The 23147-nt window shown below is 42.6% G+C and overlaps 2 protein-coding genes across 3 annotated transcripts; one reads left to right on the top strand and one right to left on the bottom strand.

Moving 5' to 3' along the window:
* Window positions 1-286: 286 nt before the first annotated feature.
* On the bottom strand, window positions 287-11655 carry kdm1b (lysine demethylase 1B). Of its 2 annotated transcripts, none has more exons than XM_030063898.1 (21): window positions 11479-11655; window positions 11075-11217; window positions 9674-9795; window positions 9478-9567; window positions 9188-9299; window positions 8985-9098; window positions 8853-8891; window positions 8022-8214; window positions 7564-7748; window positions 7197-7367; window positions 6986-7060; window positions 6764-6898; window positions 6330-6501; window positions 5838-5965; window positions 5055-5186; window positions 4897-4971; window positions 4137-4253; window positions 3661-3786; window positions 3400-3522; window positions 2856-3008; window positions 287-1809 (listed from the first exon to the last, which is right to left on the bottom strand). In XM_030063898.1, the coding sequence occupies exons 1-21, from the start codon at window positions 11492-11494 to the stop codon at window positions 1726-1728; spliced, it is 2505 nt and encodes an 834-aa protein (XP_029919758.1). In that variant the 5' UTR covers window positions 11495-11655; the 3' UTR covers window positions 287-1725. The 2 variants fall into 2 exon arrangements, with proteins under 2 accessions (XP_029919758.1, XP_029919759.1); XM_030063899.1 differs by having other exon boundaries at window positions 6986-7057.
* A 1095-nt stretch (window positions 11656-12750) lies between these two features.
* On the top strand, window positions 12751-22892 carry cfap69 (cilia and flagella associated protein 69). Its single transcript, XM_030063883.1, has 23 exons — window positions 12751-12840; window positions 13018-13077; window positions 13172-13237; window positions 13580-13689; window positions 13779-13855; window positions 13950-14048; window positions 15134-15286; window positions 15527-15704; window positions 16085-16208; window positions 16348-16396; window positions 16499-16620; window positions 16729-16960; window positions 17488-17652; window positions 17793-17908; window positions 18307-18425; window positions 18531-18612; window positions 18892-19084; window positions 19287-19424; window positions 19825-19901; window positions 20102-20299; window positions 20849-20935; window positions 21062-21133; window positions 21954-22892. The coding sequence occupies exons 1-23, from the start codon at window positions 12751-12753 to the stop codon at window positions 22110-22112; spliced, it is 2766 nt and encodes a 921-aa protein (XP_029919743.1). The 3' UTR covers window positions 22113-22892.
* Window positions 22893-23147: the final 255 nt, after the last annotated feature.

Genomic DNA, 23147 nt, shown 5'->3' with positions numbered 1-23147 from the left:
GCTATATATTTCTTTCTTTTTTGCAGCAGCAGCAGCAACACCTGAATGTTTCAGTACCAAAACAATTGTGTGTGCAATACTCTCCACCAGTATGAATAAATCCCTTTTTTCTGGCTGAGGTCAATATTTATCATGTAAACTAAATGCACACACACACACACTGACTGACCTGCACGTGCATGTATGATGAATTTGGTGAGAATTAAAACACTTTAACACTTTAAAACCTGGAACTAAAACTGAGTTGTCTGTGCAGCGGCTTGAGCAGGAGACACGGCAGTGAACCGGCAGTTAACAGCTGGCTTTATTACACACAGACAGGATAAATATTCAAGCAGTGTGACCACAGACACACAGGACAGGGTTATCTAGACGTACTGACCCTCGGAGACAAAAATGAAAAGGTAAACACCGTAAAGACAAACCTACAAATAAAGCTTCATCGATGAACAGAAAGTGGAAGAAGATGAGGACGACACGGCGACGCTCCCAAATCAGCTTCAGGAAGCAACACGGCTACAAACAGGGATGTGATTTTTTTTTTTCTTTTTTCTGTCTTTTCAAGGTTTTCAGTTTTTTTTTCTCTGTTTGGTTACACAGTAGTCCAAGCCTCTTCTGAATTTCATCATCACTTCATTTTTTAATTTTTTTTTTTTTTTTAATTTTCTTTCATATTTTTTCTGCTACTTGTCCAGATCACATCCCTGAGAAAGTTTACGTGGACAGTTTGGTATCTTCTGATTTTCATCAACATCATCATCATCATCATCATCAGTCCAACACAGAAACCAACAGACACATGAAGCATTCCTCCTCTTCTTCTTTTTTTGTTTAAGCTGTTTAACCCAAAGAGCCATTGCCAAAATCAAAAAGTGCTATGACAGAAACACGACTAACCTCCAGGCCATTTCTGCTTACAGTTTGTATCGACACATCAACCATCATAGGTTCATCACAGGTGTGTAAAACATCGGCGTGGAACTCTCCAAAAAGTAAATTAAGATTCAAACCTTGTACATTAAATCTCATTATTCATTTAAATTCACATATAAACCCTAACCCTAACTGCCTGAGGAGCTCCAGCCTGCTACATCAGTCACTTATGAAGACTTATTTTATATCAAAAAAGCTGTCTTACGACTCTATTTTTATTTATTCTCAACTATTCTGTTACACTGCACTTTATTCTGGACGTTGCATTGAAGTCTACCTGTCGTTTTTACGTTTTGTCATCGGTGTTTGATTTATGGTTTCCAAACATCCACTGTGTTTGGGTTTCATTTCCTCATGCGTGCCTCTTCATTCAACAGTTTGTAATGCTGGTTTTGATAAGTGCTATACAATTAAACTTTATTATCATCATTATTATTATTATTATTTTCTGACTGATTCTTCCACACAGGTGCTTAGTAGAAATTTACTGGTTGAACTCAGATCAAATCTAAGGAACCGTCAGCCGGCTTTCCAGCGCAGTGGATCCAGGCAGGGCACGTCCACCCTTCATGTCTCTGTTTATCGTTTTGCATCTTGTCACCAACAAAAAAAAATACAAATAACCGTACAGTAAGTCCTCTGTTGGGTATCTGCGGGGGGAAGCGGCCGAGGTTGTTAGGAGGCGTCACAGTGCAGAGAAACAGCCGTCCAGGTCGACTCGCTGCCCGGTGCCGGACTCTGTGCCGCCCGGCGTGTCCGTGCTGGAGCTCTGAGCGCCCGCTGGGACGGACTTTACACCGCTGCCATTTTGCTGGCCTCCCGGACTCCGCTCAGGTAGGCTCCCGTCACAGTCTGAGGGAAGTGCCTGTTGGTGGCCTGGAGACAGAAACCAGAGGCGAATTAATCCTCTGAACTGACAGAACAATCACTCCCATCAACAGGCTCCCACTCAAAATGTTGATTTCTGTGACTTGTGGAAATGTAACATGGCTGTTTTTTTCCTTGACCACAATTTTAAAAACACACTTCACATTAAAAAGGTCCTGTTAAAGTCCATCACTCTGTTGCACTCTGCAGGGGAAGTGACCATAACATGGAATACAATGGAAAATAAGTGACGTTTGGTGAATAAGTGCTGATTGTTTTAAACTGAGGCTGACAATATTCCACCATGTTGCATAACTTGAGAATTTTTTACATTCCCTGATTTTTCCTCCTGTCTGGAATACGCTTTTCCATGATTTTCTAGAAATTCCAAGATCCAGCTGGTGCATCAGCCAACGATGAGTGTGCACATCCAATTTGGAAAAGAGGGGGAGGATAGACAGAAGTTTAGGGGAAAAAAAAAAAAGTACAACGTGCACACTGTCAAAATTTCTGGTAAAACATTTTATTTGTAAAGGATCAGTGTTTCAGTCAACACATCCCGACCAAAGTCCTGAGTGGAGCTGAGTTGTCAAACTTTTCCCAACAAAATGTTTTGTGGGAGAAAATTTTGACAGTGTGAGTGCTCAAGATGGCTGCTGAATAATGTCCTCAGCTCTGACTCAGCGCACAAGACAACAAACCAGACGGCTACATTAACGCATTAAATTAGAGAATAGCAATTATTATTATTAGAAAAGGATTTAGTATGGCGAAGGTTAGGGTTAGGATCTGGGAGGGAACAAAACAGGTGGGAAAAAAAAAAAATAACACCTCATGTTCCATCCACACATGAAATAATGTTCCTTTAAGTATTAAAAAAAACTCTGTGGAGGCCATGTTGGTGTCCCGAAGGAAACAACCACGATGATACACCAGGAAGTGTTATTTCTACTCATAACTCATAACTTAATCCCGACTCAGATCCCTAAGTAATCTTTCATGGAGACAAAGAGATTTCCTGAAAGGCTCAGTTTTAACGCTGCAGTCAATCTCACCTCGCCAGCAAAGAAGACTTTTCCCTGCACGTCTTCAGCGAGGATGTCGTAGGCCTCGCCGCTGCCCCCTGTCTTCACAAAGCTGTAGGACATCTGGGACCACATGTCCTTGCTCCAACGGGTGACAAAGAAACTCAGCGGCTCTGGGACCTCCTAGCAGAGATACAGAGCAAATGGCGATTATGATGCTGTACGTACACTACTCACAAAAAGTTAGGGATGTTCGGCTTCCGGGTGAAATTTCAGGATGAACCTAAAATGCATTATAACCTTTACAGGTGAACTTAATGTGACCTTCTGTAAACTTTTGAATGCACATGTCCAACTGTTCAATGTTTCAGTACTTTTTGCACAAGTTGCTGTTCTCTAACAGCCGCAGTGACTTCATACTTTGAACGCCCTGCTAATAGCTGCTTTTAATATTCATGTTTGAATTAAGGCAGAATTTAGTCACGCTGTTGCCCCTGTCACCCTGGATAAAAGTGACGGCTACATGGCAAAAATGTGAATGTGCATTATTCTTTGCAGAGGCTGACGGTGATACCTGCTCCTTGAAGAGTTCGCGCAGGACCTTCATGCACTCATCCACGACCTCCTTGTCCTCCATGTCCCGGACGGCGGGCACAGCATCTCCAGTGATGACCGACATGAGCACAGATTGCTTTCCCTGCAGGACAACGCAGACGATTAGAAGAGCTGTACTAATTACGATTTCTCAAAATGTAAACCTGCACATACACCCGAATGTCAAGTGGCAGGCTCGTGCTCCCCTGCTGGCCTCCTGAGGAACATGACTCGAACAGACCTGTGGGTCCATGTCGTAGAAAACGCCAAACATGCCCCTCTTGTCAGGACTGGGCGGGATGTGACCAAAGTAGTCCGCCCCTTGGATTTTGTTGTCCCAGAATCTGTATGGAAACTGTAGTGCAATCTGTAGGAGGATTTAAAGCCAGATGTTCATGATTAGAAACTCTAAACATGGCAGGAAACTAATCATCTATTGAATTCTCGCCAGGATAAACAAAACTCTCTAGTCACAAGTGCACAGCCGCAAAATTCTCTATCCACTTCTACAGTTTTACCTTCTAGAATTTTTTTTTATTTTATTTTTTTAAAACAGATGAGGAATTCTCACCAATATTTGTTTGAGTGGCCGAGAGAGTAGATAAACTTTTCAGTCCCTGACACAATTTACCAGCACTAGGCAGATGGAAAGTATTCACTTCCCCGCCTGGAGCCATAACACAGACTCTAAAATCCTGTTCCTCTTGAAACCCTTACCTTCTCTATGATACCTGCTCCAAGACTGTGGATCGCTTTCAACTTCCTCTCAGGAAGCGGAGGGTTGAACTGAATCAAGTTCTTCTGCAGTAAAGTCAGTGGGACCGTGACAAGAACCTAAATAGGGGAAAAGATATAAAAAATAAAATTAACCTTACACTGCGATAATCAGCACGGCACAGTTTCAACATGCCATAGAGTGTTAAAATTTTTAAAAACGTCTGACTTATTACATCTGAAATTCACTGTTTAAATATCTGGCATTTATTCCTTATATTCCTTATTAGGGCATATCAAATCAGATCATGTGTGATATGCATGTGTAAACAGAATAATTCAAAGAACTTGGAATTGGCTTTTTTTCTTGTCTGTGTGTGTGTAATCAACTTGTGAATTTTTATAGTGATACCTGAAAGTAAAATTTTGAACCCCTTTCCTCGTGTGTTAAAAACAGTGTTTTTTGGTATTATATGGTCATAAATAGGTGATTTTCAAAACTTTCCACCAATGGGATTTCTTGGGACTTTTTTCCCCTCACTCAGGACAAACTGAGGATACAGAATCAGTTGAGTTTGTTTCTCTTGCAATTTGTCATAGGTTTTTTCATAAAATGACTGGACTAGTAAACAGAAATCATATCGTAACATTACATGTCAATTTTACAAACCAACATCTTATAACCCTGAATGGGGAACTCATGGGAATGTCATCCAACAAACGCATTAAACTGAGCGGCAATCCCTTTTTTAAACCTCTTTACCTTCTGTGCTGTCCACTGCGAGCCATTGGAGGAAGTTACTTTGACAACGTCACCTGAGTAGTCGATGGCCTGAACCTAAAAACAAACATATTTTTGTTATTAATTTACTGTGGTGCAGGTAAGAGTATCTGGTGAGATTTTGAGACGAAGGGACAAACCGGACACTTGGTGCGGATGTCGAGGCCTTCAGCCAGTTTTTGAAGTAAAACAGAGTAGCCCTTGGTGAGTAAAGTGTGGTCTCCTGAGAATTGGGCGAAAAACTCATTGTGGTCCCAGGATCTAGCAGACACCTACAAACACATACAAACAGTAAGTAAGAAATTTATTTGCCACAATCTTAAAAAGACACATTAAAACATTTAAATCCCCATGAAATGACCTCACAGGACTTCCACTGTCATGCACCTATCCCTTGAAATAAAATTGTGTTTCTCTCCTAAACTGACATCCTGTTGCTCTTGTGAATGATCCCTCCCTGCACCATGCCCCGCCCAAACTTCCTGTTTAAACAGTAGCTACCTAAAAATCAACAAAGTAAGAGTCCATTTAATGGCATCTTTAACTTCTACAAATATCCAGGGCGCAGCTGGATAAATGTCACAAAATAGGAAGAAAGTAGACTTGAATTATATTAGTTATATATTAGTGTTACTGTCTGAATAAAATCTGTAAAAGTTTTTTTTTTTTTTTTTTTTGCAGCACCACATGTCCCTCGGGTGCTATAACAGCTTGCCTCACTCTGTGCTGCAGAGCCATTTCTGATGACAAAAGACTTTTGAAATACATTTTGCACCAAGCAACGCCCCAACCTCTATACTCTGCCACGACACATTTGAATCTGGTGGCAGCAGACACTTCACACAGATACCCAAAGAAAAATAAATGAAAACAGAGACAGAAAGACAGACACCGGAGGCCCTGCTGGGTTTAATTTTGCTGACCTGGTCTAAAGTGCTTCCACAGGCATACTCCAGGTTGCTGAGATGGAACTGAAGCACTTTCTCCTCCAACTCACTGAACTGGATCCCTGACTCCTGCAGAAAGTTCTTGTAGACTTCCTGGACTTTTTCTGTGGAGGGAAAATGCTTAGATAACAAACAGAGCACAATGTTTTAACAGTATTTTTTTGTACATGTACTCATCAGCGGAACAGATCCACTCTTTTACGGCACTACCCCTGCCTCACAGTCATAATCTTACTCATATTCACACTTGAGAACCGCCACATAGCCATGGTCAAAATAGTAACGCATTTGGAAATTAAAGGAACATGTCATTATTCTGCCTTTATAATATTATATTGTAGGGAAGGCCAGAACAGAGATTGGCTGCTACACAGAATCACATACATCACATTCCTTCTGGATCTGCACCTCACACTTTTGCGGATGAAAAAAAAAATCGTCTTTTCTTCAGTAAAAACGGCACAGCACCTCCTAGTGGTGTGTCCTGGCTCTGTGACTTGTCCTTCCTCCACTCGGACACCACATCCAGGATGGCGTTGAAGTGGAAGTCCATGCGCTTGTCGATGGCCGGGTCGGTGACTCGTCCTCCCTCCTGGAAGAGGTCGCACCTCTCTCCCAGCTTATGCATCTTGATGCCCATCTGCACACACAAAAGACGGGTTAAGCAATTGTTATTTCTGACTGCAGACTCATGTTTCCGTCTCGGTTACATGAAGATACCACTCGGTCTTTTGGGAAGCACAGACTTGTGATCAGATATCCACAGTAAAATACTGATGATTCTGAAAAGCACACATTTTTTTCTCTTTACAGACAAGACAGACACCTCTGGCACTTTGGCACAGATTTAGTCCGTTGAAAGTCGACCAGCTTACATTTTTCAAGCACATAAAACTTCTTACCTGCTCACACATCATTGCGATGGGGTTGTTTACACAGCCGTTGACGATCTGAGCTCCTCGCCCCACGGTGACACCCAGAGAAGTATCATCCCACACCCGGCCTCCAATTCTGTCCCGTGCCTCGAGCACCACCACCTGTAAACCAGTGAAATAAACAGTGTACAAGTCTGCGAGCGACTAAAACAGTGCACTATGAGCTCAGACACTCTATGAGAAAGTTACCTGGGTGCCAAAGTTTTGCAACTGCCGTGCCGCTGCCAGCCCTGACGCGCCGGCACCGATCACAATAACATTCTTCTGAAAAGACAATGAAAGGGTTTCAGTACTGACACGGGCAAAACGTGATGAAAGACACTTAAGAGGCATATAGAAACGTGTACTGCTCGAGTCAGGGGGTTTGTGTGATCAGGTCACACACTGACGACACACTCACGGAGCGGTGTTTTTCAGGCAGCAGAGGCTGTTTGACTGCCAGCACGCCCGTGTTGATCAGGCCCTTCCTGGTCATGAAGTGCAGCACTCGGTCCATCTCCTGCACACAGCGCACACGCACCAGCCCGCGCACGATGACGTGTGGGGCACACTTCTGAGGAGTCAGCACCTCCTTTACAATAAATAAATAAAAACAAAAGATAAGTCACTGTTGTGCCTTGTATAAAGGTAAGTTACTGAAAGAAAAAAAAAAAACAAAGATGCAAAATTTTGTTTCAACTTCCAAACATGAAACTATGATCAAATGCACTGGGCAGGAAAACCTCACAGCATTAGGAAGCCACTGCTGCAAAAGGTCGACAGTGTACCTTACAGTCCCGATGCCAGGAGGCCAGGATAAGGTTTCGCAGAGCCAGATACATGGTGGGATCACGGGAAAACTCCGGAAACTCGTAGAGCTCGTCCAGCTCCATCATATCTGGTCGCACACACAGAGCCTTTCCACACTCGTTAGGCTGGTAGAACGGCTGGAAGTACGGACACAGGCCTGGAACTGAGGACAACAACCACATTTTATGAATTAAATCCTTATAAATACACACACACAGGCCACCTGGATGATTGCTGGGTGCAGCTCAATGGCTAGTATCACCATGAGTTTCTTTTCAGGTCTGTTAGCATTTGAAAGTTGTGGCTTGCATTATGACGGGCTGACCAGATTTGTAAAAACTCTGGTGTGGATCAGTATCAGTATCAGTTTCTCATTAGTGCATTACTCCTGCTTACTCCCACATTTATGAGCGTATGCATGTACACACAGACTCACTCTGGGGCTGGACGGCTCTGCAGTGCTCGGCCCGCAGCTCCGTTAGAGAGACGTTACTCGGAGACCCCGAGGGACTCATGCCCACACAGTCCGGGTAGTAGGCAGCCAGGAAGGGGCTGGCCGGACTGTCTTTAAACAGCGGGGGCAAAATCAGCATGGAGTGCCACCAGCTGTCGATCACCTCGGCCACTCTCTGTGCGAACGAGACGGCTTGAGATTAAAAACACAGAAGACACACATTATAGTGGAATCTTTCAATAGCACACATGAAATTTAAAGGTATCTACTCACCCCCATGTCAACTGAGATTTCCACTGACATTTACAAGAAAACCAAACACTGAGCAAGTTAGCCCAGTTTTAGGCTTTCACTACACTATGGCAGTTAACAGGCTCCTAGATTTTACTCCTGACAGCGCTTTGTTCCAAACATTCCCGACTGTGTCCTACCACAGCAAAAATGTGGAAGATAATGAGGTAAACATCATGCTTTTGGACCCACAGCGCAACCATTTGGCCACAAAACACTCAGAAGAGGCTACACGAGTTGAGTCAAGAAATTAGATGCACTTTTTTTTTTTTGGATGTGCACACAGATTGCCCTGTTGACTTTAACAGAATGTAAAACTAAGACGGAGCTATGAGGGCTGTGTGTTTGTTCGTCCTACATGGAGGAATTCCCACTGATATGGGGGTGAGCAGTTACTGACTGGGTGAAATACTCCTTTAAGGTTAGAGGTTGAATAATAAATTTCATTTGATAAAACTGCGGTCATCTGGACAATGAAATCAGAGAGTGATTTGTTCATTTACATCCACCTCAACAACTTACCAAATCCTCTGGTTGGGAGCACTGGTCTGGTCCTTCACTCTGTGGGAGTAAACACAAAATATCCTAACTGATATATATATAAATGTCATTTGAGGATAAGCTGGTTGATCCGGCTGCCTGTTCTCTGCTTACCTTGATATTGTTGAACTTCATGCCGCAGCGATATGTTGCTGCTAGGGAAGTAGTGAGTTGAATCTCCTTGGTCAGCTGCCGCCATTTCCTGCAGTCTGGTTTCGTGCACTGGACCTGAAAAGAGCAGACGTCAGCATAATAATTAGCATCCCTGTGGTGCGCAGAAGTACGGAGATACGGAGATCCAAGAGGGCTGCACTTACCCAGAACGGAAGCTGCTGATCTGCCATGAAAGCTTTAAGACTGGGCTCACTCTTCCCATTACTAGTCCACACTTTTTTCCACGATGCATAGGTCTCATATCCGTCTTTGTGACTGAAATTGCAAGAAAAGGAATCAAACTAAATAGCTTCATATTCAGATTTATTTCTCCAAATTTCCTGAGACTCTAGTCAAAGTAAAATGTTACTTTCATTTGAAGGCTTTGCTTTTAATATATTGAGTAAAGTGGTGCTGCATGTTATCTACATGGGCAGCTCAAAATGTCTCTTACCTTCTGTAGTAGTGATCAAAACATTCATTGCAAAAGTGCTCTCCACACGACAGATGATACCAGCGAGACGTGTATCCATTTTTAGCACACCTGAGAACGGAAAGAAACACACAGCAGAGGATCACATCGCCCATCTCACAGGATGTGTTTCGACTGAGGATTTGCTCCGTCACGGCCTGGAAAATGTGTGAGCTACCTTTCAGACGCACTGGCGAAACAAACAGGATACGTGGCCGAGCATCCAGCCTTTTCACATTTCCTGTACTTCTTCTCGGACTGGTCGTCTTCCTCCTCGGTGTCTGTGGCTTTTCTTTTGCTCTGTAAAAGTTCAGATTTATTTACAGGCCTTGATCACTCTGACGGGCTCCAAGGGCTTTACAGGCCCACAGCGCACAGAAAACAAACCAAACAGAGACAGGGTGGGCCCTTCCAGGTGGGAAATTAGAGCTCAAATAAAATACAATCAAAACAAATCCACTGGAATGTGTCTTTACTGTTAACTGTTAGAGGTCGACTGATAGTGGATTTTTAGTGGCCGATATAATAATGAGAGTTTGGGGCAGGAAAAAGCTGACAGCCGATTAATTGGCCAATATGGGCCACCCAGTCCACACCAACCCACATGAGCAAAAACAAACAAACAAAACAAAAAAAAATTGAAACTGTTGGAAATCTATCCATCGTTGACTTGATTAGAAACTGGGAAACTGCTGAACTGAACATCTAGGTCAAAGCAATAAATACCTAAATAATTATATAAAGAAATCTGGATCACTAAAGGTCAAACTTAATCTGGAGCTGAAAATCAGACCATAGGAAAAAACATTAGAATATGACTATTACTATTATATATTATACATAAGAATTATAGTCCAGATGAGCTGAAGGCCACTATCAGAGCAGCCTGGACTTCTTCACACCTCAGTAGCGCCTCCATGCCACACCACAGTGATGCAGTCATTCATGCAAGAGGAGCCCCGACCAAGAATTGAGTGCATAAATGAACATACGTTTCAGAACGTCGACATTTCTGTAGCATAAATCATTTTTCTGATTGTTCTTATGTAATAATCTAATATTTTGAGGTACTGGGCTTTGATCTTGATGAACACTAAGCTGTAGTCATCGAAATTAAAACAAAAAAGGCTTAAAATATTTCACTTTATGTGTAATCAATCCAAAATGAATGAACGTTTCACTTTTTCCCCAATTACATTTCAGAAAAAAATGAACTTTTGCATGATATTCTAATTTTTCGAGATGCATCTGTAATTTTTGTGTATCATTAGGGTTCACTTGAGTTCCCACCAGTCAGCCATCAGTCCCATCTGTGCCGATTAATCGACCAAACCGATTAATTAGTCGACTTGCATTAGCTGTCACACATGAAACAGGAGGAGCACCCTCTGGTTAACTGGCTGAGTTTTGGATTTCCTGTATGTGTTGTGTTTGGTGTTGTTTATGTTTACCTGGCCATTCAAACTCCCACACAAAGCATCTCCTGTCACTGTCCGTGGTTACCGTATTAACTGTATTTCGCGCACGGCCACCTGACCAGAATACGTGCAGGCCAGGTGAGGGCAGGGCTGAGGCTCACCTGTCCAGGAGGGGGGTTGTTGGCCCGCTTCACGCGCACGTTGACCTGCCTCCCGGAGGAGCGGAGGGCCTGTCCGTCCCCCGGTGACTCCCCGGAGCTCCTCTTCTTGGCCCGCCGGGCAGCGGAGGCGCCGCCGGGGTAGTCTGGTGGTGAACACATGACACCGTCAGGCTGGGGATGAAGCCGAAACGGCCCTTTACCAGCAAAAACACACACACACACACCCCGCCTAGCACGGGCTAAAGTGAACAGTTACGCTTTAAATGAGTGAGTGAGTGTGTGTGTATGTGTGTGTGCGCGCACGGTAAAAGCAGCGACATGGAGACAGCTGCAGGCTCTCCACACACACAACATGAGAGCCAGCCGGAGCTTTTGTTAGCACGGAGCGGCTCGGAGCGGCTCACCTGCGTCCGTCAGCATGACCTGCCGCCTCCTCGCCCTCTCCTCTCCCCGCCGCTCACCGTCTATCCTCCGCTCGCTCCTCTCCGCTCCCTGTGAGGGGGGTTATTGTGGAGTTTGTCGCCCCTTTAACGCGGAGCGCAGGGGGGGAGAATCAATGCGCCGTTGTCACCAGAACACCACTTCCGGTTTGAGCAGGAAATGGGCGACTCTTTCTGTTTTTTCCCCCCTCGCCTTTATTTGATTAAATTCAAGTCAGCTAAACCTTGGATATATTTTTCATTAGAGCAGATTTTGTGACTATTTTTCGGTGTAAAAATAATATAAAAAATAAATTTCAATGAGCAACCAATAGCAATCTGTAGGGAAAATACAGAAAGAGAGAAAAAAAAAATCAGGGTCTGCAAATTAATTAGGGGTAAATTTGAAATGTCTACGTAATTTCATAGTTTTTGCCTGTTTTGATTTCATATTCCATGTTTAATGTTCAGCCAAAATTAATAGTCAGATTAATTATATAAGTTAAACATGAGTAGTTTATCAACCTGTGTTGGAAATAGGCCGCTCAAATGTATTTTGTGGAAAACAGTAATGAAATTGAAGGTTGTAAAAAAAAATAAAAAAAAAAATGTAGAACTTTCATGACTTATTATGTGCATGATACATCTAATTGAACTTATTGATGTTATATGGTAAATTTCATATGCATAAATGTAGGATTTCAAAGGTTACCATCAAACTTATAAACACTAAAAACAACTATCAGCCTGTGCTATGACCTCTGTGAAGAGAAATAACTCACAGTATGTGATTTATTTTTTCTATTCTAATCTTATGTTAATTGAATCTAATATTCCTAGTTCCCAGTTCCTGAGCACATGCCTGACATGGTTATGTGGTTGAAGTAGTAGGAGTTCCATAAAGCTAAAATAAAAAAATAAAAACCTCTGAAAATAAAAATAATAAGTATTAAAAAAAAAAGCAGGAAATAGGCGTTTCGCTTGTGATTAGTTTTGGTTTGCGCTGCCTTCCGTACAAGCCAGTCGCCATAGCAACGCACCGACGCGTCCGCTGCATAAAACGAGAGACAGAGGAGGATCTCAGAGGATTTTGAGAAGATGTTTTGGTGTTAAAAGTGATCGACTGGCTTTAACAACCCGCCAACCCACACAGGGACCAGAAAAAGGAAACACAAAGTCATTATTTAAAATAATTTTCATATGAACTTTGATTGTTTGCCGATGAGTCTGACAACAGAAATCCACTGACAGCTGCCGATGGATTCAAGCAAAGTGGTGCTGAGGAGGAAACCAGACGTACCTGTGATCAGACAAATCACATCAAACAAGAACCAACACATCCATGGGGTAAATAAACTCATTCCTTGTTTTATTCCTTATTCCTTCTCGTTCTTACGAGCTACCTTTTTTACAATCTGCTATGATTTGCAGCAAATTGATGCTCATATTAAAGAAAGAGGCAAAACAGACTTTCGTTTTTATCTGGTTTTCTCCACATTATTAACATTTTTTCAACATTAATAGATCCCCAATAAGTGTCTTGAGCTCAGTAAGGTGATTCGCCTTCTTGAGGATCCTTTGACAGTAAGTTAAGATGTAATTAATGGACATTTTCATCGATTATTAGAGGGGTTTTAGTCTTTGGATCTTATGGTTATCATTTATTGTTCTTTGCTAGGCTTCACTGAAGGAGAGGCACCTTTTCGTGCTGAAGAAACTGCTGAAGAGGTGCCAGAATGGCTTTGTATCCTTTGTATTGTAGACGTATTCAGGTAACATGTTTGGAAATGACAAGTCTTTGGTGGCCGACAGTGTGCCAGATTGTCAAATGGACCTCAGGTTTGTCCCCTGGTAGTGTGATGGAAATAAGTTGTCAGGTGACGGCTACAGGGAGTTAACCATAACCCACAAGGGTCCCAATTTACAGCTGCGTCGCTCCATCTGTCAGCGTTTTCCCTGCTCAGAAATAACTGTGAGGACTGTGATGAGTTTTTGCCCCGCCAGCTCCTCTGTCTCAGTGGGATTTGTCTCTGCACAACCACACGATTCACTGCATGTTAAAACTTCTTGAACAAACTATTTCAAGCTTCTGAGAGAGCTGACGGGCTTATCCAAAATCCTCAATATATGTGGTGAGAGAGTGAAGGATCACCCTGAGTATGTGTCCGTGCTGTGTGAGGCACTCAGCATTTGTAGGTAAGAAGCTGCACATAATCAGGCATGATCAAGTTGACTGATTTCCATCCTGTATGTTGTGTTGAAGTGCTGCCCTGCTTCAATCGTAGGCTTCCTTTCCTGAAGGAGAAGATGTCTGATGAGCTGACCTACGCAGGCGACGCCAGGGACTTCCTCTCTCACTTGGGTATGCAGCACAGTCCCAGTCCTGGTGCAGCGTCTGTAAAGCCACCACGGAGACACCGGCGCACATGATGAACGCTTGTGTTTGTGTGTTGCAGGCTGTTTGATGAGGCTGTCGAGCGCTGAAGTAAGACACCACGTATGTGACTGTGTTAAATCCTTCTACAGCTGTGTGGCTCCCAGACAGCTGCTGGACGGTATGCGCCGTCCCTCAAAGCCAGCGCCTTCGTCTCTCAAGTCTTACAACCAATTCTCTAGACTGTCAATGAGTGAGACCCTCTTACTGCTGTTGTGCTGCTGCTGTGTTGTGTCCTTCTTTTTTTCTGTCGTTTTCATCTTTTCTTTCATGTGTCACTTTTTTCTGGTAGCATTGTAATGTTAAGCTCCTGTTTTATTGCATTTTCTGTTCCAAACTGCTTGTCTTTTCTAATTCTTTTGTTGACTTATTTCTAGTAATTATTATTTGTTAGGGGTGTAAGGGTTCAGTAAACCCATGGTTCGGTTTGTATTGCAGTTTTTGGGTCACGATTCGGTTCATAGCTCTGTTCATTTTGTGCATTAGGGAGGGGAAAAAAACACTACCATTTCCAGTGTTGTCTGTATTTTGTCTCATTTGCTTTTTTTCAACTTTTTTCAACTTTTTTTTTTTTTCATTTAGAGATTTGGGATAAGTACATGAAATCAGCACATAATCTTTCAAAGGCAAAATTCTACTTGTGTTTGTAACACTGTACTTTGTGGGGTGTGTTGTGCATTGAACCAGTCATTTTTTTTATTGTTCACTGACCAGTTCATTTTTTGCGGTTCGGTTTCACACCCCTATTATTTACACTAAATAGGCTATATACTATGATTATTATTATTATGATTGTTTTATTTGATTTATTCACTCCAGTTTGTCCCAGTTTCCCCATCAAGAGGCATTTTGCTTTTGCCATATTGGCATTTTAAATTTAGTAAAACAAAATTAAATTATATTAAAACAATTGTTCTGAATGACTTTGAATTAATTTATTCTTATTCTTATTCTTGTGGTTGTTGTTATTATTCTTATTTTTGTGGTTGTTGTTATTCTCCTTCTTGTGGTTGTTGTTGTTGTTACATATTTTTGCTTATTCATCATATAAAATATATGAAATTCCCTGGTTACAGCCAGATGCAAGGGATTGTTTTGAGTGTAAAGACACTGTGTGTGTGTGTGTGTGTGTGTGTGTGTGTGTGTGTGTGTGTGTGTGTGTGTGTGTGTGTGTGTGTGTGTGTGTGTGTGTGTGTGTGTGTGCAGGGCTGCAGCCCACCAGTCCAGGCTACAAGCTGCAGCTGCTGGAGCAGAGCGGCCTGGCCGAGACGCTGCTGCTCTCCATGGCAATACTGGAGAACCAGCCTGCTGTCAAGCTCCAGGTCCTGCAAACACTTCAGATCCTCTCCAGCTCCTCTGGTGAATAACTGATTTATGCTTCTCAAAGGGTTGGGGGGGTCTGTCAAACACATCAATCTAACTAAATACCTCCCTCATTAGATAAAGTAGCTCTCAACAGCAAAAATCATCTCATTACCAAAGAACAAACAGAGCAACAATCAAAACAGTGATTTTTTTTAAGCATCCTTGTGTCAATGTCAATAGGTTTTTATTAATGGCACCACTTTAATCACATGTCGTTTTGCTACTATACCGTAGATGTGAACTGTGCCTTGATCACGAATGCACGAGGGGCAGAGACAGTCTGCCTCCATATGAACGAGGCCGACCCGTCAGGTGAAGTCCTGTTCCGCTCCTCGGAGGTCCTCTGGAACCTGCTGGAGCGAGGCAGCAGGCAGCAGGTCGCCGCCCAGCTCTGCACCGTGGACTGTGTCGTGTACGTGGCTCCTCCTGTCAGAATGGGTTTTCAAATGACTGATGAGGGGAACGTGTGAACCAGGATCAATTAAAGTCGATCTCCAAATCACTTTACATCCATTTTGGGAAATAAAATTCCATAACCTGAAATGTATTTATTTATTTAAAGAGAAACTAAACCCCAAACCCAAGTCTCTATGAAGCCTGATCTTTAATGCAGCCTGGCACCAAAAACCAGGCTCCCTACTTACAAAGAACTTAAGTCACCTTCTGTCCTTTGATCATATAGCACAGTGTAATAGTTTTGCGCCATGAAGCATTTCGTTTAAAAAGTAGTTGTCACTTTTTTAATTGCTGAATATCTCATTTTTAAAACAAAGCTGTTCATTTGTCCCACAGAGCTTTGAAAGAAGCATTTTTTCAGCAGCTAACAAACGGCAACCGACTCTGTGACCTCCAGCTGAGAAACGACCTGCTGGTCATCCTTACTCTGGTCGCTGAAAACCCCCAAGCCCCTCTCATTGTGAGTAGAGTGCAGTTTCTTTTCAATAATAAGTTAGCAGGAAAACCTGTTGCTACTGACATATTTAGTCACACAGCTACGTCCATGTGTTTGCTATGTTGCACGTCACTCTGTTTGATACCGTGCTTCTGATTTTCAGGAGAGTTTATTTGCCAAGGAGCTCATGGTTTTTGTCACATTTCCAGAGTGTGAGGAGAATATTTTCTTATCAAGTACAACAATTATGACTGAAGTATTTGTGATCATTTGTGACTTTCATGATAACAGCATGGCCTCGTTGATTCTTTTAGTGAAAAGTCCCAACCCATTGGTTCGCAACCTTAAGTTCAACTACAGCAGTGAAGACTTTGAGATGAAGAAGCTGCTGTTAAATCTGGCTGTGCTCATGTCGAAGGACTTAAACGTTCTGCAGGTCAGTTTCATCTGTTGTGCTCAAGTCGTTTGAATCTTTGGACTGATGTGTCTAAGTCTGATTTTTTTCTAACATCCTTCATATTCTCCTCATGGTTTTGCTTCCCAGCTCTTTAAAGAGAGCCAAGTGATGCTGGCTCTGCTGACGCTGGTGAAGCCGCCTGCGGCCTCCACTGAGGGCCGGTCAGGTTCACACCGCTGGTCCTCCTTCCAGCAGGAGGAGCTGCAGCTGCAGGCCCTGGCCTCTTTGGCCATGGTTGCTCCTCTCATGCTGGACGACTACATGGCCAATCATGGCAACAGCTACCTGCTGCAGCTGCTGGACTGGTGCACTGACCAAGGTGAGGAGGGAAAGGTAAAGATGAGGCTAAACGGAGACAGGATGGACAGTTTTTAAAAAAAAAAAAAAAAAAAAAAAGGCAACTGCAATAATACAGCTTGATGGATTCTCCAACCAGTGGCCACCCATCTTTCTTTTTGCTATGACTTGGACTTGTATCATTTTCATTCATCGTGTCTCCAAGCTCTCTTTCCAGAGGCATGGCTCTTTTTTTTTTTTTTTTTTTTTTTTTGTCATATCATTCAAAGATGCCAAACAATTCCAATCAAAAGGTGTTCACACTCTGTTTACCACATTTCACATAACTCAGTAATTCTTTTATAGTTTGGGTTTTCTTCAGTCTTCTTCAACATCTTCAGTTCTTGAGATGTGGACTAAATCCACTTTATGAAACAACTGAATGAAGAATGAAATTCATCCCAAATCTTTAGTGAGGAACAGATGAAGCACAAATGGGAGGGACCAGTCAGTCGGTGGTCAGTACCAGTGTTTTCACCATCACCTCCTTGTCTTTGCCTTGTATTGCAGATCCTTACTTTGGCCAGGGTCACAGCTTCCATGGGACTGGAGGGAGAGGCAGTAAGAAGGCTCAGATGCACTACTGTGTCCGGGTGCTGAGATCCATGACGTCTTTGAGCAACGAGGACGTCACCCAGGATCTCTGTGATCAGGGGCTCATCAACCAGCTGCTGGGTGAGGACAGGAAGAGCCGTCAAGATTAAAATCTAATGTGTTTATACAGGAGAAACTGGTCATTTCTTTGCCCTGATAGACATTTCTAGTACAGGGCTATCTTGTTAGATATTGTCCAATAATGAATCCAATTTGCTCAGGAATTTTGATGCAGATGGCAGGGAGGCCTGATGAAGGGGATGATGTCACCTTGGAGATCATGTCGGATATTCAGCTGATTCTCTCAGAGTTGTGCGAGAGCGACCTGCACAGAAAGGTAGAGCTGAGATCATGATCCTTCAACTTCCACACCGTGATAAAGAGACAAAGACCAGATTGAATGCAACAATCTCAAAAATAGGTTTTTGAGTTTTTGTTCCCCACAGACGGCGGTGCTTTGAAAAGAGTGGTGTGTTTAATTTGATCCATAAATATAAGGTTTTTGTATCAGAGCTACAGGTGTAAAACTGTTTTCAGATACTCATCATTCAGTCTTTTTTCTCACATCAATCTGCACCTATACATGCTAATATACTTACTGTTCTTACTTCCTGTATAGCTAAACATGTCCTCTAGATGCCTTCCCACTCTCAGATGAGTAGCTGGACGATTCTATGAGAATTTGTTGATCTCTGCGGGTCGAGTTGTTGATCGTCCTGTCATCCTGTGTCATAGGAGCTGTTTGGGTCAGAGGGAGTGGAGATGGCAGTGCACTTCCTAAAGGCGAGTCCTGAGCAGTTCTACAGCGGCCTGGGACACAACAAACTCATCCTCTCCACGGTGGACTGTGTCTGGTCAGAAATCACATTCTCACAGATTTTCTCCACCTAAGAAGTGTTGTGTTGGATTTGCACCCATCACTGGTCCATAATTTAAAACAGTGTTTTTGATCACCTCAGGTCCTGTATTGTGGGTTGCTACACCACAGAGGATTACTTTTTGGTCAAAGAGGGAGTGTTTCTCCTGCTTGACTTACTCCATGTAAGTAGCTGCACCCTGGTGTGACAGCAGATGGTCCTGTGCTTTGTGGTAGAAATTTTATCCTACCTCAAATATGTTAATTGTTATGTTAATATGTTAAAAAAAAATGACCTATAGTGAATTGTGCAATATATTTAAAAGTAAAATAAAAATCGTCAGGTCTCTGAAAGTAACATTGTAGCTGCCTAATGTATTAAAAGTACTGCTGTGTTTTCCCATCAGTCTTTTCTCAGAGTATGTGCACTGTTTTTTAAATGGCTGCTGGCGTGCCTCTCTTAGTCGAGCCCCAGGAACGTGCACGGAGTCGTCCTGGCCACGCTGCTGGAGTTATGTGACAACCCGAAGACCGTGTCTCACATCCTGGGCTGGAGGGACGACAGGGGCGGGACGGCTCCCAGGCTCCTGCTGCAGCTCTGGAGGGAGGAGGAGGCCGAGCTGGGCGTCAGCAGGGATGGAAATGGAGCGATCGCAGGTCAGAGCACTGTAGTCACTGACAAACTCAACTCAGCTTATCAATTAACAGTGAGTGATTAACCTCTGCCTGGAAACAGCAGCTTGTCATTTTGATCAGCACTCTTGCGGAGCTATACTGTTTAGTAAAAGCTTAATTTTAATGGCACAATGTAAATTTCATATTTTATTTGAAATGTTCTTTTTAAATGTTTGACTGTAAGATCCCAAGAGGCCCATCCTTGGCTGTTACCAAGCAGAGGACGCCCCGCTCTCTTTCCCTGCCAACAGGCCCAGTGCAGCAGTGATGGACGTATCAGAGAACCTGCGATCCAAGATTTACTCCATCTTCTGCAAACTTGGTAAAAAAGCAATTAATGAAGCAGGCCAGGTTATTATTTAAGTGTTTGTTGGAACATCCTTGCACTACCGGAGAGCTGAGGTTAAACATGCAAGAGCAACTGACAGGGTCACGTGATCTGCAAATCACCCAAATGTTTAGGATATATGACAAAGTATTTAATGGTAAATTGATTATTTAAAACACTATTCTGTAACTGTCTCAGCTTTATATCACAATTTATATGTCACTATGAGGCAAACTTCTCCGATCTGCTAATCTCAAGTTAATTAAAGCAAACACAATCAAAATTTTGCCAAACATTTCTGTTTGATTCAGATCTGGGAAGCTTTCAAGGCACATGCTGAACCGGCAGCATTCTGTGCATTTTAATCAATAAATCACTGATTTTACACCGTCAGGTTTTCAGGACCTTCCTGGATTGTCAGCAAACGATTACGTCACCCTGAGCATCGTCAACAGATACCTGGACTTTAAGGTAGAAATGTCTTGTAATTTTCTTCATTTTAATTCAAGAAGCCAAACAACAATTTATGTTTACTGTCAAATCTGCTCGAACATCTAGCCGTGTCGAATGTTAAGGTAAGGATTCTGTTTCAGACGCCACAGAAACAAATGTCAGAGTGCTGAAGCGGTGTGTGTGTGTGTGTGTGTGTGTGTGTGTGTATACTGCTGCAGGTGGGAGAGGTGTGGGAGGAGATCAGCAGGGAGCTGGTGCTGGACGGCGTGAGGCCGGTCACTCCTGACAAGGAGACTCTGGACACCATCTCTAAGATCAGCGAGGACACAGCCAGGAGGGTCGCCGCCGAGCAGGCCAGCTTCCTGCAGCAGCAGAACGACAAGGACATCAGCGAGGAGATGCTCATGTACACAGAGGTGTGATGCAACGCAAACAGCCAGGCAGACACTCAGACCAGGCTCAGCATTTACAAAAACTCTTTCTGTGGTGTGTTTTATACTATTTATGTGTATTTATGTTCCACAGGAGGTCAGTATGACTTTTGGAAAGTTTAGACAATCACAGGGAAGCATTTGAAAGTGAATTTATTGCATTCATCTTGATTAGAAATCTGTTTGAAATGTTCTGATGCACTTTCCTTGTATTCTCTGAAGTTTAAGACAAACAAGCTGCTGTTTGGCTCGGCTCTAGCTGAAACATATATTAGGTCATTTGTAAGTCTAGCCAGTACATTTAATTATTCAGACATCCACACCTCACCACGCTTCATGTTAACCAGAGAGCCATTTTCCCTGTCTTTGTCTGCTTTTGTGTTTATGTAGTCAGCATTTTACAAACCCTTAAATTCATACCATTTAAATGTTCAGCTCATACTTGTTTGGTTAACCCATGCCTGTACAGCAGACTCACTGTCTTTGTGAACTGAAGGTTGACTTGGTTCGGGTGATTGTGTCTTTGTGTCACAGATGAGGTCCCATCGGAAGAAACAGGAGCTCATAGCGAAGTTGTGGGACGATTATGTCGCCAAGACATCAAACTACAAGATCCTTCAGGTTTTCATCACTCAGCTCCAGAAATAACCACAAATGACTGCTGTTTGAATATGAACTTGAATAATTTCCACACTCAGTTGGATTCATTTGAATTGCAAGTCTGACTTCTTTGTCTTCTTGTTCCAGGAAGCAAAAGCACAGAGGGACAAACACGCTGAATCGTCCAGACCTGAAGATGGCAGACATCAGCCTGCAGAGGTCTCACTCACATACAACAATTAGCCAGTTTGACACATTTCACCAGTATTGCACTGCACAGGGCTGTACATTTGTTAAAAATGTCTAAAACCTGCTCTGCAATATTCAATTCCAAATTTCTGTTGTTGGAGAATTAAAGGAACAGTTCACCCAAAATACAAAAAACAGATGTTTTCCCACCTAATGCATCCTAATACTAATACTTTCACTGCCTCCCAGCACACCAATACCATGGGACTGGGCGGGTATTTATTTGTGGAGCTCAAACTGTCAAAACTTTACACGTGGGAAATCTCAAGAGCAACAGCTCTTCCCAAAAACAATAACACAGAAATCCAGCATGATCCACAGCCCTCATGGGTGAAGAGTTTCACTGGGAACTATTACCTGCTGAAGAACACCAGCAAACTGTATGTATCTGCCCAACATTAGTGCACATTTGAAAGGGTTTCTGTTGAGTTTTTAACTTGTACATGACCGTTTCATTGTATTGGAGTTAAAGGAAACAAGGCAGATGGAAACCTCACCAAACCACACAGAAACTGTCTGAGTGGATAGACTGTAAGTGGGAAATAATCTTTTCTTGCATTTTGAGTGAACTATTCCTTTAGGTAATCAACAGCTATTATCTTCTCCCATAAGTCCCTTGCTGTAATACAAGGAATCATTGCCCCATCACAAACAGTGTGCAGAGCAACATAATTACAGTCACAGACCACCGCCCCCCCCAATAAACAAGACGTAATACACACCTCATATTCCAGAATATGAGGCCGCATGTTTGTGAGTGTTATGAAATGTGTTTCGTTGTGTGTTCCAGCTCTTCATCGGCCGAGTGATGAACATGCCGAGCGGCCTGGCTCAGCAGACGCAAGGCGCTGAGCTCCTCCTGGCCGGAGAGGCCATCAAGGGAACCGGTCAGGGCGTCTCGGCCTCGCCTCACGACACCGAATACCTCAGCAGTGTCTCAGTCAAATAAATCCAAGCTCTAGGTACCACTGGTTCATAAAATAAACATTATCCTAATCACTTATCATCATGTTGGATTAATTTTAGACTAGATGTAAACGTGAATATTCGGAGAATATCCGCACCAAGCAGATAGTGGAGAGTAAGCACACCAAAAATCATATTACCCTCCTTTTCATTTTGCAAAATACCACTTCACAACCTTTCTGAGCTGATCATGTTACACTCTACTACTATTTAAGTATCAGACTTATACAATAACAAAAACTGGCTTGATGTAGAGGTTGGTCTTGAACTTATGCTGGTAGTTTTACTCATTTCATATTAAAAGGGGACACAGGAATAGCTGGAAACAATTTGTAAATAAAATCAGATGTACACTATCAAGGCATAGTTAGAGACGATGACCCGATGTCATCACTAGTACCTGCAGTTTAATTTTAGGTTACTAGTTATGTTCCATATTTCCCTCTCATTGGATGGGAAATATGGAACATGTCTTCAGCTGTTTCTTGATGGACAAATAGTCCCCAAATTCTTGCTAAATCTACAAGACATCTAACAGTGGTCTGTATATGATCTGACATGGAAGGAAAAATTGTCAAGTGACAGCTGAGGACATCCTTTACTGATCTTTTGCCTTAATATGCTGCACTTTGAATGTTTTGTACATGGGTTCTTTCGATGCTTTTCTGTTTTAATCAGTGTTTTACATTCTGCTGTATGTAAGTTCTGCTATAAGTATTTTTATAAGGATATGGTTGGACTGACAAAATTAAACTGATTCTGAACCTAACGCAAAGCTGTTTTATTTTTGCTGGATATCCAAAACAAAATATTGCAGCACGTTCACATCCCAATCCAGTTATATGGCCCTTCATATATATACATAGCATAGTGACCCTGACTGTGTTTGTCCGTCACTTTTCTTGACAGATTACCCATTGTTGATAATCAATAGTTGTTTATTTCTGGTGTCCAGTTTGTTTCTAGTGTTCAATTCATTTCTAGTGACTGTAGGTATTGAAATATTTTAATGGAGCAG

This window comes from Myripristis murdjan, chromosome 11 (assembly GCF_902150065.1).
Source record: "Myripristis murdjan chromosome 11, fMyrMur1.1, whole genome shotgun sequence".
NCBI lineage: Eukaryota > Metazoa > Chordata > Actinopteri > Holocentriformes > Holocentridae > Myripristis > Myripristis murdjan.
This window is presented reverse-complemented; position numbering and strand designations above follow the sequence as displayed.

Coding starts and splice junctions, on each gene's coding strand:
- kdm1b (XM_030063898.1), bottom strand. Junction 7,061..7,196: donor TGCCTGAAAAACACCGCTCC/GTGAGTGTGTCG, acceptor TTGTCTTTTCAG/AAGAATGTTATTGTGATCGG. Junction 4,972..5,054: donor ACATCCGCACCAAGTGTCCG/GTTTGTCCCTTC, acceptor GTTTGTTTTTAG/GTTCAGGCCATCGACTACTC.
- cfap69 (XM_030063883.1), top strand. CDS start 12,751: ATGGATTCAAGCAAAGTGGTGCTGAGGAGGAAACCAGACGTACCTGTG. Junction 16,397..16,498: donor TTTTGTCACATTTCCAGAGT/GTGAGGAGAATA, acceptor TGATTCTTTTAG/TGAAAAGTCCCAACCCATTG. Junction 21,134..21,953: donor GCAGACATCAGCCTGCAGAG/GTCTCACTCACA, acceptor TGTGTGTTCCAG/CTCTTCATCGGCCGAGTGAT.